Below are 15459 nucleotides of genomic sequence, written 5' to 3' on the forward strand. Positions count from 1 at the left end.
CAAATCAAAACCACAATGAGGTATCACCTCACACTGGTCAGAATGGCCATCATCAAAAAGTCTACAAACAATAAATGCTGGAGAGAGTGTGGAGAAAAGGAAACACTCTTCCACTGTTGGTGGGAATGTACATTGATACGGCCACTATAGAAGACAGTATGGAGATTCCTTTAAAAACTGGAATAAAACCACCATGTGACCCAGGAATCACACACCTAGGCATATAGCCTGAGGAAAACAAAATTGAAAAAGACACATGTATCCCACTGTTCATTGCAGCACTGTTTACAATAACCAGGACATGGAAGCAACCTAGATGTCCATCAACAGATGAATGGATAAAGAAGTTGTGGCACATATACTCAATAGAATATTACTCAGCCATAAAAAGGAACACATTTGAGTCAGTTCTGATGAGATGGATGAACCTAGAACCTATTATACAGAGTGAAGTAAGTCAGAAAAAGCAAGATAAATATCATATTCTAATGCATATATACGGAATCTAGAAAAATGGTAATGAAGAAATTACTTACAGGGCAGCAATGGAGAAACACACATAGAAAATAGACTTATGGACATGGGGAGAGGGGAGGAGAGAGTGAGATGTATGGAAAGAGTAACATGGAAACTTACATTACCATATGTAAAATTGATAGCCAACGGGAATTTGCTGTGTGGCTCAGGAAACTCAAACAGGGGCTCTGTATCAACCTAGAGAGGCGGGATGGGGAGGAAGACGGAAGGGAGGTTCTCAAGGGAGAGTATATATGGCTGATTCATGTTGAGGTTTGACAGAAAACAACAAAATTCTGTAAAGCAATTATCCTTCAATAAAAAATTAATTAAAAAAAAACTTCTTGAAAAAAAAAGTTTTCACCTTCCAGTTCCAGTTCAGTCACTCAGTCATGTCTGACTCTTTGTGACCCCATGAACCGCAGCACGCCAGGCCTCCCTGTCCATCATCAACTCCCAGAGTCCACCCAAACCCATGTCCATCGAGTCGGTGATGCCACCCAACCATCTCATCCTCTGTCGTCCCCTTCTCCTCCTGCCCCCAACCCCTCCCAGCATCAGGGTTTTTTCCAATGAGTCAGCTCTTCGCATCAGGTGGCCAAAGTATTGGAGCTTCAGCTTCAACATCAGTCCTTCCAATGAACACCCAGGACTGATCTCCTTTAGGATGGACTGGTTGGATCTCCTTGCAATCCAAGGGACTCTCAAGAGTCTCCTCCAACACCACAGTTTAAAAGCATCAGTTCTTTGGTGCTCAGCTTTCTTTATAGTCCAACTCTCACATCCATACATGACTACTGGAAAACCATAGCCTTGACTAGATGTATCTTTGTTGACAAAATAATGTCCCTGCTTTTTAATATGCTGTCCAGGTTGGTCATAACTTTCCTTCCAAGGAGCAAGTGTCTTTAAATTTCATGGCTGCAGTCACCATCTGCAGTCATTTTGGAGCCCCCAAAATAAGGTCAGCCACTGTTTCCATTGTTTCCCCATCTATTTGCCATGAAGTGATGGGACTGGATGTCATGATCTTAGTTTTCTGAATGTTGAGCTTTAAGCCAACTTTTTCACTCTCCTCTTTCACTTTCATCAAGAGGCTCTTTAGTTCCTCTTCACTTTCTGCCATAAGGGTGGTGTCATCTGCATATCTGAGGTTATTGATATTTCTCCCGGCAATCTTGATTCCAGCTTGTGCTTCATCCAGCCCAGCATTTCGCATGATGTACTCTGCATATAAGTTAAATAAGCAGGGTGACAATATACAGGGTTGATGTACTCCTTTTCCTATTTGGAACCAGTCTGTTGTTCCATGTCCAGTTCTAACTGTTGCTTCCTGACCTGCATACAGATTTCTCAAGAGGCAGGTCAGGTGGTGTTATTCTCATCTCTTTCAGAATTTTCCACAGTTTATTGTGATCCACATAGCCAAAGGCTTTGGCATAGTCAATAAAGCAGAAATAGATCTTTTTCACCTTAAGACATCTTTATATACATTGTTCAAGGAATTGTGAAACTTATACTTTAGCTAAGTAATATCTTTTGTGTCTTTGACATAGTGTGGGAAAAAAAACCTCTGGACTTAGGGAAGCAGATTTTACCGCGGTAAGTGGAGGAGGCGAACACAAAGGGAAGACGCTGACCATGGGTGTGCAGGGTCTCAAAGGTCAGCAGGAAACAGCTTCAATTCACAGAGTCAGTACACGAGGCTGGAGAGGATCAGTGTGGGAGTGGGGGACGTGGTGTGATGGCACCGTTGACCTCACAGTGACCCTCACAGGGACTGGGTGGGGACAGATCTGGGGTCCCCTCCAGGCAGCTTTTAGGAGGAGCCTGAAGGTGGGTTATATAGTTCAGAGACCTGTGGGGTGGACAGGAGAAGACTAATATCTGTAGCAAATGTTTGTCTGGTTGGTCAGCAGGGGAAATCAGTCCAGCTCATCCTACATGAGACGAAGCAGAAGACTCTCAAGGGTATGTTGAGGATGGTCGTGGGTAAGAAGGAGTCACTACAAGCCCCATCTTAGCCATATGGGAAGGGGTGGTGACCACATCCTGACACGCAAGGGGACATCTGGGCCAGCAGAGTTTCCCAGGTGCCCAGGGCTCAGGAAAACTGGACACAGTCAGGGCCTTTCTTTTCTCCCAAGTTTTCTGTCGAAAGTGTCACCTAGTTGTTTAAATGCCAGCACAACACGGCTGTCCTCGTCTTCGCATAACTCACTCACTGAGGTCCTGTGCTAGAGGGAGCGTTACCGTTACAGCTGTGGCTGCTTGTGTGTACCGACCTCCAGCGGTCACAGGAACCCCAAATGCAGGGAGGGGTATCTACCCGATGGCCCGAGTGACCAGTGTGAGGCCTCCAATTAACTGAAACCTATCACCCATGTTTAACCTACAGAAAAGAGCCAGCAACGTAAAAGGAATGTGCTTTGTTTGGGTGTGTTCTTAGCCTACAGCTCAGGAAAAGATAAATTAGCACTGAATTGCTGGCATTTCCAGAGACAAAATAAAACCTTAAATGGACTGAATCAGAAAAGAGGCTAGTCGTTTGGCTAAAAAAAAGTGACTTTTAGTGCTCTTATATTGTAGAACATTATTATGACCAAAGTTGTCATTGTACATGTTAAAACAGTGCCAAACTGGGATGTCTCAGAAGATGGAACAGAGGCAGAATGAGGGCCCGTCCCTGCAGAGAAACATCAGAAACACAAGCAAAAGTTGCCAGAATCAACTGAGAAGTGTGGGAAATTAGCTGGGATTTAACTCAGAGTCAAGAACACAGTGGGGAAAGCAGGAAATCACTGAGACATTTTTACTCACCATCTCCCTGCCCTCCAACCAGCTTAGTATCAGACTTGAAGACAGAGCCTGCGTCCTGCTATGGGATACTGGCCCCTGGCTCCCAAATATGTCTGTCCTAATCCAGCGGGTTTTGAAATGAAAAGGTCAGTTTTCATTCCAATCCCAAAGAAAGGCAATGCCAAAGAATGCTCAAACTACTGTACAACTGCACTCATTTCACACCCTAGTAACGTAATGCTCAAAATTCTCCAAGTCAGTCTTCAGTAATATATGAACCGTGAACTTCCAGATGTTCAAGCTGGCTTTAGAAAAGGCAGAGGAACCAGAGATCAAGTTGCCAACATCCACTGGATCATCAAAAAAGCAAGCGAGTGCAAGAAAATCATCTATTTCTGCTTTATTGACTATGCCAAAGCCTTCAACTATGTGGATCACAATAAACTGTGGAAAATTGTAAAAGAGATGGGGATACCAGACCACCTGACCTGCCTCTTGAGAAACATGTATGCAGGTCAGGAAGCAACAGATAGAACTGGACATGGAACAACAGACTGGTTCCAAATAGGAAAAGGAGTACATCAAGGCTGTATACTGTCACCCTGCTTATTTAACTTATATGCAGAGTACATCATGCGAAATGCTGGGCTGGATGAAACACAAGATTGCTGGGAGAAATATCAATAACCTCAGATATGCAGATGACACCACCCTTATGGCAGAAAGTGAAGAGGAACTAAAGAGCCTCTTGATGAAAGTGAAAGAGGAGAGTGAAAAAGTTGGCTTAAAGCTCAACATTCAGAAAACTAAGATCATGGCATCCAGTCCCATCACTTCATGGCAAATAGATGGGGAAACAATGGAAACAGTGACTGACCTTATTTTAGGGGGCTCCAAAATCACTGCAGATGGTGACTGCAGCCATGAAATTTAAAGATACTTACTCTTTGGAAGGAAAGTTATGACCAGCCTAGACAGCATATTAAAAAGCAGAGACATTACTTTGCCAACAAAGGTCCGTCTATTCAAGGCTATGGTTTTTCCTGTGGTCATGTATGGATGTGAGAGTTGGACTGTGAAGAAAGCTGAGTGCCAAAGAATTGATGCTTTTGAACTGTGGTGTTGGAGAAGACTCTTGAGAGTCTCCTTGACTGCAAGGAGATCCAACCAGTCCATTCTGAAGGAGATCAGTCCTGGGTGTTCATTGGAAGGACTGATGTTGAAGCTGAAGCTCCAATACTTTGGCCACGTGATGTGAAGAGCTGACTCATTTGAAAAGACCCTGATGCTGGGAAAGATTGAGGGCAGGAGGAGAAGGGGACAACAAAGGGTGAGATGGTTGGATGGCATTACCAACTCAATGGACATGGGTTTGGATGGACTCCAGGAGTTTGTGATGGACAGGGAGGCCTGGCATGCTGTAGTCCATGGGGTCGCAAAGAGTCAGACATGACTGAGCAACTGAACTGACTGATGACTGTATATTTGTATGGCGTGTGGTGTCTATGTGGTGTGTATGAGCATGTGGTTTGTGTGTGTGTATGCTCTGTGTGTGTGGTATGATGGTGTGCCTATGGTGTGTGGGGGGTGTGCATGCACAAGCACAGTTTAATGAGTAGGAGTATGGAAAAGGCATTTCTGCTTACCTTTGATGTTGGTTGGAACACACAACTTGTGAAATAAACCTTTCACCAGCAAGCTCACTAAAACGAACTTGGAGGTTCGTGGTAGTGTAAATGGGAGACAAGCCCAGAATATCCAATGGGAACGCACTCTTGATTCGGGAATCCCTGAAAACCAGTTCCAACCAGCTAACCTCTGTCTCTAAATCTCAGAAATATCCAACAAATAAGTCATTAACAAAGCAAATTTTGGTACAATAGAGGCAAAAACTAACACTTAGATTTGGTAAAAATCTTACCTCTGTGACCAAGAATTGTAAAGAATATATAAAATAAAATTTCAATGCACACTTGATATTTGGTTGCTTGAAGGACATGAGTGAACATTGGAGAACTGACAATGCCTACACAGATATAGATCAAAGTATGAGGTTAGACATGGGGCAGACTCTGTACTGTCTTCAGATGCAACAGCCATGGGACCATTAGATGCTATTATTATAAAACATGGTGGCTCACATACGTATGTACCATGTATAAGGAATGATGAATTTCTACTCTTTAAATTAGGCATTCCATATTGCTCTTAAATTTATTAAAATGTATCATATTTATTATAATAAATTATTATTAAATTATATTTATTAAATATATTATTAAAATACATTATAAATATTACATAATGTTTTATATTATATGTATGTAAACATAAGGTATAAAAATATAGAACCAAGAATTATAAACATTTCAGTATCATGTACATTTTTAAACCATTAATTACTTCTTTGAAATTGACTTTTAACATATTTCAGACAAGATATATTTACAGAAAAAATAATGTCTCTTGTCTAATATATGTAGAGCCCAGGAGTAATTACAGCAGTAAAGTCAAGGGCTAAATTTTCCATATGTTTGGAAGCATGGAGGTTACAAGATTGCTTTTGTGAGGAATAAGGGTTCTGTGGAGTAGAATCAAACATCACAGTGAGGCACACTGTCATTTTATTCCCTGCAGCCTATGGAGCTCAGGCAATACCACACAATAGAGGGGAATGGTTCTATTTACTGAGTTGAGTTAGATCCTCTGAAACATGTATTAATACCTTGGCATTGGCATCTTCCTTGTCATCTGCTTGGCAACTAACAGCATGTGTCTGAGAACCAAGGAAAGACTTAGAGGAAACTGGTCATTCAGTTCAGGCACATTTGATCTCAGAAGCCGTTCTGTCTTGGGTAATGGGATGTTGTAGAAGAACACACTTCCTGTGAGGTCCTCCCCACGTCTGCCTGCATGGCCAGACATCTGGAGAGAGGATACACAGCTCATCAGCAGCTTCATTCCTGTCTCCATCAATGGTCACACCCACCTAGATCGAATCCTGTCTCCATCAACGTCACACTTACCTAGACTATATGGAATGTTAAACTTTCAAAAATCCTGAAAGCATTTTGTCTTGGCATTATTAATTTTAGCAAAATTCAAAGTATTGTCTGATTTCACAAAATCACTATTAAAACGTGTTTACTTCTTCAGTAACGTCTGTGTTAAAAGTCATGACTTCTAAGCAGGAGAAATTTCTGTCTTATTTCCATATATTTCCAGAAACTAGTCTTAACTGAGAACATTTATGATCCTTCATATCATTTTTGTTCAGTTCAATAATATTTACCAAAGCAAGAGTATTCTTAAGAAAATGAATCTATTTAATCAATGACTGGAAAATATCTTTAAAAATAGTATATGCATCAGATGTCATATATCTAGAATCTATTTTCAGTATTTTATAGTCCCCAAATGCCTTAGAATAAGCATGGTGTATCTTGGCTCACTGAATGGTTGTTGCAGAGTCTAATGCATACAGACATAACAAAAGGCATAAATACCTGTCGGAAGTTTAAGGCATCCAAAAAAAAGAATCTTCTGTAAAAACAACAGATTTACATGGCATATTAACTCCCAAAGAAAGAGTTGATGTAGCTGTTACCATCTGTGAATGAGGATAAAACAAAACAAAAAACAAACAGAAAAATAAATTTAACATAGAAAACACAGCTGTATGGGAAGGTGTTGAATATTAACTGAATTAGACCCTCTGAAATCATTTTTGTTATATAAAAGTTCAGAGAGTAGCCAATGTAACCAAAACTGCAAACTTTACATTTTCATTTGAAATAGTTATGTCTTACAGTTTCCTTTCTTTTCAATGTTTTCCCTTAATATTACAATTATCTATCACTTTTAGATTACAAAAAAATATGAAACCAAAGCCATTCGGTAAGCATTCAATTTTTGCATAAATAAAAGCAATAGGTTATAAAAGGAGTATTGATTTTACATTAAAAGATTTCTAGGGCTTCCCTGGTGGCTCATTGGTAATGAATCCACCTGCCATTGCAGGAGACACAGGTTCGATCCCTGATCCAGGAAGATCCCACATGCTGTGGAGCAAGTAAGCCTAGGCACCACAGCTACTGAGCCCACACAGCCTAAAGCCCGTGCTCACAACAGGGGAAGCCCGCATGCTGCAGCTGGGCAGAAGCCCGAGCAGCAACAGAGACCCAGCACAGTCAAAAACAAAAATGAAGAAATAAGATTTCCAAGACAAGAAAAGAATAGGAGATAAAATCAGTGGCACAGCACAGGTCAGGTCCCATCAAGCATTAAAAGCACTACTCTGAGGAGCTTAGACTGTAAGAGAAAGCAGAGTAGCATGAGTTTATTCATATTTCTACTGTTGCTTTGGCTGCTCTGTGAACTACTCTTAAGAAGTGGATGAGTGGAAGCTGAATGATCTGAAGGAGGTTTTTAGATGATTCTAGATAAGATGTCGGAGAAGGCAATAGCGCCCCACTCCAGTACTCTTGCCTGGAAAATCCCATGGACGGAAGAGCCTGGTAGGCTGTAGTCTATGGGGTTGCTCAGAATCGGACATGACTGAACGACTTCACTTTCACTTTTCACTTTCATGCATTGGAGAAGGAAATGTCAACCACTCCAGTGTTCTTGCCTGGAGAATCCCAGGGACAGGGGCAGCCTGGTGGGCTGCCGTCTCAGGGGTCACACAGAGTCGGACACGACTGAAGCGACTTAGCAGCAGCAGCAGATAAGATGTAATGGCATCAGAAGAGATAAGATATAGGAAAAAGGATATTTCCTGAGGTTTTTGCTTTCCTACCTCTATTTGAAAATACCATTTTGACTCACATTTTTTTAGAAGAAACTGAAGCCACCAGTTGGAGTCTGCCATATGTCTACCTTGCTCCAGACTTAACAAAGGTTGTTCATACCCTCTCTTGTTTCTCTTCTCGTCACTTGTGGCTATTCATTTTCCTCTAAGCACTAGTTTACCTGCACCTGTGTTTCACTGTGTAGTGTTTTATTGATCAACTCTATATTTTCTTGTTCCCATTATGGTTTCTTCTTTATACATTTTGACCTTGTGATATCATGTAAAAACGCTAAATTAGTATACCTTCCTAATGGTGTTGCCATCCATGCCTGAAGTACTTATTTTACCTTAAAATATATTTTATTTCATACAAGCATCAGCTTATTTTGCTTATTACTGAATCAGCTTTCTTTTGGTTATTATTGCACTTCTCCCTTTCAATTCTTTTCCTCTTATGTTTTAAATGTGTACCATGTAATCAATACCTACTTGGATATTTTGGTAACCAAGTTCAAAATATTGTCCTGTTAATTAGAGTTATACACATCCAATATATTTAACATAATTGTCCTATTTGATGATATACATACCAGTTAAAACTGTGCCTTTTATTTGTCCAGTGTTGCGAATCATTTTGTATGCTTTCCTGATTATTTTTCATTGATTCGGCTGTTTCTACTGCCAGCTGTTTTTCCTCTTGGGTTTGGAAGTTACACCCTCAAATTCTGTTCTTTCAGTGAGCTCTGACAAATGTACACAATCCATAGTAGTAAAATTCTAAAACTGATCAGTAATTTTACCCTTCTTTTGGGCATTACCTCAAACAACTCCCACTTCTGATACACACACTATTGGGACACATTTTCTCTTTTTCATTTGTGGGTTCCAGCGTCCTCCTGTTGATGGCTATTCAACAGCTGGGTGCAATTCTGGTTCTCTCCAGAGGAAATAAGCGCACGTCCTTCTGCTCTGCCGTCTTGAACTGAAAGCCTCTTTTGTGTGTGTGTGTGCTCTTTTAAAGTTTTTATTCAGATATTAATAATTTTAATCTACCCACATTCAGCATTTTCTAGGGTCATTCTTTTATGTAATTTTGACCACACTGTAGGAAAATGAAAGCTGTAACAAAGGCACCGCAATGATGTAAGATGTGAATAATGTGCGGAGCTGGGGGTGTGGTGGGTGGCAAACAGGAAACTCTCTGACCTATACTCACAGCTCCACTTTTTAACCACAGTACTCAACATCAGTCACAACAAATAGACCCATCCTGGGGGAAAAAAATAGCAATATAATTCTAGAGCCTTAATAATACTTTTGTCTCTGAAACAGTCATTTCAATAGTCAGAAATGCTGATATAAATGTATAAACCAGAAAATGTCAAGAAAATGTCTAGGTAGAGTATATATGTGTGTGTGTGTGTGTATATTATGATGCACTTAAAAGATGTTGATTATGTAATGTTCATTAATAATTTACTTGATTACATTTGCGTGCTCAGTTACTCAGTTGTATCTGACTCTTTGCAACCCCATGGACTGCAGCCTGCCAGGCTCCTCTGTCCATGGGATTTCCCACACAAGAATACTGGAGTGGGTTGCCATTTCCTTCTCTAGGGGATCTTCCCAACCCAGGGATTGAACCCAGGTCTCTTGTGTTGGCAGGCAGATTCTTTACTGCTGAGCCACCTGAGAAGCTCAAAGGTAAAGCAGACAGGATCCCAAATTGCACATACTTTGTATATGAACTATGTAAAAATGTATTGAAAGAACAAAATAAAAATGCCGAGTGTTTGCAGAGCATCCTGGTAAGTGGAGGGAGCTTGCAGGGGGGAGAGCGGTAATGTCAGGGCACATTTCCCTATAAGCTGTCAGGGGACATTCAGTCCAAAAGGATGAAGACAGTGCTTTTAGGAAAGTTATCCTCAAAGTTCACCAACCTTGATGTGCTTCAGCCTGAAGAGTGTCTCCACCATTTGTCTCTGCCTAATCTCCATCGACCCGTGATGGTACCTGCTGCCCCACCGTAACAGACCACACAGCTTCTAGCCTCTCTTCTCGTTTCCCACAGTCTGTGTAAGATCTTCATTAAAGTCTGAAACACCAAAGAGTCAAAAATATCAAATTAAAGGTTTCACTCTGTAACTTAACAATGATTAAGACAGTGCTCAGAAATATACCTGAAAGCATCAGAAAATACAAACATTGCATTCTGGTTCTTATTTCTCTCAAGCAGATTAGGAGAGTGTAGCACCAGACAGTCCTCTTACAAGGAGCCGTTGTGTTTGGGGCAGAACCCGCAGGTGATGGGGACTACAAATGCCATTTACAAACCAGGGACACAGGCCCTCACAGACTCGGAAGGAGCCGACCCCACCAACACCCTGATCCCTGACTTTCACGCTCCAGACCTCCAAGAAAGCAAATTCCTATTGTTTAAGCTGCTTAGGCTATGGTTGTGTCACTGGAGCAGCCCCAGCCACACAATTAACACACACACCCCAAATGTAGTCCCATCCTTTCCTCCTACCTGACTATCCACAACCGAGTGCTCAGTGTAAGTGCAGTCTAGAAGAACTTCGTAATGCTTCCTAAGGCTTTTCTTCATTTCACTTATTTCAGCCTCCCACAAAATCACTCTCTCCAATCTTGCCCTGGAATTCAAATATTAAAAACTGAATATAAAATATCAGGAAAATCAGTAAATATATTGCTTGTATTTTTTTAAGTTTATTTCTTTTTGTTTTTTGAAGTTTGAGGTTATGTCTGTAAATGGCAGGTGAAAAGAATGCCAAGTAACTCAAACCCAAAATGTACTTGTCTTATTAGAGGACATTTATCAGGCTTTAATTACCCAGATTTATCAGCTTACCATTTAAGTATATTTTAAGTGTGAGTATTCATATGGATTTAACAGGAATTAGCAAAACCTTCTGAACTATCCCATCCCTCAGGCTAACTAAAGCTTTATTTATTTTCTATCTCCAGTTTTTGACATCACATTTGACAGAAAAATTCAATTTTCGTAAAAACTGCAAACAAATTGAAATGCTTCACAATTGAAGAACTATAGAAAATTTTATCTGCCAGACTCTCATTCTAACATACACTGTGCAGATATTCTAGAGGTGCCGAGATCAGCCTTGAGATGAGCTGGGGTCTGTTTCCACCAGTAAGTCACCAGCTGACCTGGTGAAAGCCTGTGGAGCCATTAGACAGACCCGTGTCAGCTTTGGGCAGCATGAAGGGTTAGGAATCGTCTGCAGCCTTTTCAGACCCAAATCTATCCTCCACAATCACCTCATCTCAGAAATACATCTATGAGTATCAGAAAAGACTAACATATTGCATTCTGGTTATTATTTCTCTCAAGAGTAGATAAGGACAAATGCTAGGAAAGAATCCTGATTGCAGATGGGAATCATGCAACTATTATAATGAAGTTTGTTTTCCAGTTTGCTTTATATATTAGAATGAACAAAAATAAAACCAGGCATGACTCTACACATCTGTATACTTTACATTAAGGCAATAAGAAGCTGAAGTTGAACGGTTCTATGAAGACCTTCAAGACCTTTTAGAACTAACACCCAAAAAAGATGTCCTTTTCATTATAGGGGACTGGAATGCAAAAGTAGGAAGTCAAGTAACACCTGGATAACAGACAAATTTGGCCTTGGAATATGGAATGAAGCAGGTCAAAGGCTAATAGAGTTTTGCCAAGAGAACACACTAGTCATAGCAAACACCCTCTTCCAACAACAGAAGAGAAGGCTCTATACATGGACATCAACAGATGGTCAACACGAAAATCAGATTGATTATATTCTTTGCAGCCAAAGATGGAGAAGCTCTATACAGTCAGCAAAAACAAGACCAGGAGCTGACTGTGGCTTAGATCATGAACTACTTATTGCCAAATTCAGACTTAAATTGAAGAAAGTAGGGAAAACCACTAGACCATTCAGGTATGACCTAAATCAAATTCCTTATGATTATACAGTGGAAGTGAGAAATAGATTTAAGGGACGAGATCTGATAGACACTCTGTCTATCAGATGAACAATGGACATACTCCTGATGAACAATGGACAGAGGTTCATGACATTGCACAGGAAACAGGGATCAAGACCATCCCCATGGAAAAGAAATGCAAAAAAGCAAAATGGCTGTCTGGGGAGGCCTTACAAATAGCTGTGAAAAGAAGAGAAGTGAAAAGCAAAGGAGAAAAGTAAAGATAGAAGCATCTGAATGCACAGTTCCAAAGAACAGCAAGAAGAGATAAGAAAGCCTCCTCAGTGATCAATGCACATAAATAGAGGAAAACAACAGACTGGGAAAGACTAGAGATCTCTTCAAGAAAATCAGAGATACCAAGGGAACATTTCATGCAAAGATGGGCTCGATAAAGGACAGAAATTGTATGGACCTAGTAGAAGCAGAAGATATTAAGAATAGGTGGCAAGAATACACAGAAGAACTGTACAAAAAAAGATCTTCATGACCCAGATAATCAAGATGGTGTGATCACTCACCTAGAGCCAGACATCCTGGAAAGTGAAGTCAAGTGGGCCTTAGACAGCATCACTATGAACAAAGCTAAAGGAGGTGATGGAATTCCAGTGGAGCTATTTCAAATCCTGAAAGATGATGCTGTGAAAGTGTTGCACTCAGTATGCCAGCAAATTTGGAAAACTCAGCAGTAGCCATAGGACTGGCAAAGGTCAGTTTTCATTCCAATCCCTAAGAAAGGCAATGCCAAAGAATGCTCAAACTACTGCACAATTGCACTCATCTCACATGCTAGTAAAGTAATGCTCAAAATTCTCCAAGCCAGGCTTCAGCAATACGTGAACTATGAACTTCCTGATGTTCAAGCTGGTTTTAGAAAAGGCAGAGTAACCAGAGATCAAATTGCCAACATCCGCTGGATCATGGAAAAAGCAAGAGAGTTCCAGAAAAACATCTATTTCTGCTTTATTGACTATGCCAAAGCCTTTGACTGTCTGGATCACAATAAACTGTGGAAAATTCTGGAAGAGATGGGAATAACAGACCACCTGACCTGCCTTTTGAGAAACCTATATGCAGGTCAGGAAGCAACAGTTAGAATTGGACATGGAACAACAGACTGGTTCCAAACTGGGAAAGGAGTACGTCAAGGCTGTATATTGTCACCCTGCTTATTTAACTTAAATGCAGAGTACATCATGAGAAACGCTGGGCTGGAAGAAGCACAAGCTGGAATCAAGATTGCCGGGAGAAATATCAATAACCTCAGATATGCAGATGACACCACCCTTATGGCAGAAAGTGAAGAGGAACTAAAAAGCCTCTTGATGAAAGTGAAAGTGGAGAGTGAAAAAGTTGGCTTAAAGCACAACATTCAGAAAATGAAGATCATGGCATCTGGTCCTATCACTTCATGGGAAATGGATGGGGAAACTATGGCTGACTTTATTTTGGGGGGCTCCAAAATCACTGCAGATGGTGACTGCAGCCATGAAATTAAAAGATGCTTACTCCTTGGAAGGAAAGTTATGACCAACCTAGATAGCATATTCAAAAGCAGAGATATTACTTTGCCAACAAAGGTCCGTCTAGTCAAGGCTATGGTTTTTCCAGTGGTCATGTATGGATGTGAGAGTTGGACTGTGAAGAAACCTGAGCACTGAAGAATTCATGCTTTTGAACTGTGGTGTTGGAGAAGACTCTTGAGAGTCCCTTGGACTGCAAGGAGATCCAACCAGTCCATCCTAAAGGAAATCAGTCCTGGGTGTTCATTGGAAGGACTGATGCTGAAGCTGAAATTCCAATACTTTGGCCACCTCATGCGAAGAGTTGACTCATTGGAAAAGACTCATGCTGGGAGGGATTGGGGGCAGGAGGAGTAGGGGACGACAGAGGATGAGATGGCTGGATGGCATCACTGACTCGAAGGACATGAGTTTGGGTATACTCCGGAATGATGAACAGGGAGGCCTGGCATGCTGCGAATCATGGGGTCACAAAGAGTCGGACACGACTGAGTGATTGAACTGAACTGAACTGAAGACAATAAAGGCACAAAAAAACTAAAATCATATTTCTTGAAAGTTATTCTAAAATGATTCTAAGATGTTAGATAACTTGGCCTGACTAGGTCTTGATATTTTAGTGGCTATCCTTTACAAGTGGGTATGAACATTCACAAATTCCATTTTAAGCAAATTTGTAAACTTGCAATTTCTAAAAAAAAAAATTTGTAATATGCACTTCTGAGGAAAAGAAAGAAAAAAGGTGAATACTGAAAGGGTAACAGGCAGGAAGGCCAGGGGTCTCCAAATGGAGGAAATAGCCTGCAAGTGTCAGACATTTTTATCTCTCTTAAGCGGCAGGAGGAAACAAACTAGCGATATTTTTTTCCTTCTCTATACAAATTTAAAAAGAGGTTTCTCTTAAAATACTGTGTTGCCATAATGACACCTCGATTCATCTGAAGTTAACTATTCTCAAACCTTGAGATAACCAATGCATTTTTCTTATGTAAATGTTTGTCTTAAGCTATGCTAATGTACTATGCATTTACCCCAAACTCTGTCTTCAAGTCCGTTCTGCCTCATGGCTCAGAACCTACTTGATAAATCAGTATGTTATACTCAGATAGTGTTCCCCTAATCTGTGTAAAGGAAACTATTTGTATGGTGATCCGCCCTTCTTCAAGATTCAAGTTAATCATTTTATGGCCCAGGATGAACCATTTGGTGCCAAGATTATCCCAAAATGCATCTTATGGGTAAGGGCCCTGGTGCCATTCTGAGTTTTAAGACATTCCTTTCTTTTATTAACAGACTGCTAGTGACTATATAACATCCAGCTGAAGACTAGCAGAGGGGTACTCTTTCTGCCCCCTTCTGATGCCTATGTTAGAAGCTTTCTCTATCTCCTTTATACTTTAATAAAACTTATTACACAAAAGCTCTGAAAGATCAAGCTTTTCTTCTTCTCCTCCGGGGGCCAAGAATCCCGGCATCTTTGCATGATTCAACAACAACCTTTCAATACAATGAAGAAAATTACTGTAAAATATTGTATACTTATTAACATATTCAATGATCCTCTCCTGGATATCCCCCAGAAGTGCAGTATAATTAAGTGGATGTGCCATAAAGAGGGAAAGAAGCCACATTGTCATAAGTGAAAGCTGAAATTATAAAAACAGCTGAAACATTCATTGATTAAGGATTTAACACCACAATTCAACTAGAAATACTACACTGTTCATAATTTCTCCTTTGAGCCTTTATTGCTTTAGACAAGTTTCTTCTTCAAATTTTCCTTCTTTTTATAGAATTTAGGTCATTATAATAGTT

At 40.5% G+C, this 15459-nt stretch overlaps 1 protein-coding gene across 1 annotated transcript in view; it reads right to left on the reverse strand.

Annotated features, from left to right (window-relative positions):
* Positions 1 to 1896: 1896 nt before the first annotated feature.
* The window catches only part of DDX60 (DExD/H-box helicase 60), a 55604-nt gene continuing 42041 nt past the window's right edge, over positions 1897 to 15459 (reverse strand). Inside the window, 9 exon segments of the mRNA XM_044938438.2 lie at positions 1897 to 2740; positions 4962 to 5033; positions 5036 to 5105; positions 5237 to 5341; positions 6041 to 6069; positions 6072 to 6240; positions 6822 to 6850; positions 6853 to 6925; positions 10048 to 10190. Of these exon segments, the coding sequence (XP_044794373.1) occupies positions 2640 to 2740; positions 4962 to 5033; positions 5036 to 5105; positions 5237 to 5341; positions 6041 to 6069; positions 6072 to 6240; positions 6822 to 6850; positions 6853 to 6925; positions 10048 to 10190 (791 nt within the window). The 3' untranslated portion in view covers positions 1897 to 2639.

The sequence above is a fragment of the Bubalus bubalis genome, chromosome 3 (genome assembly GCF_019923935.1).
Source record: "Bubalus bubalis isolate 160015118507 breed Murrah chromosome 3, NDDB_SH_1, whole genome shotgun sequence".
Classification (NCBI taxonomy): domain Eukaryota; kingdom Metazoa; phylum Chordata; class Mammalia; order Artiodactyla; family Bovidae; genus Bubalus; species Bubalus bubalis.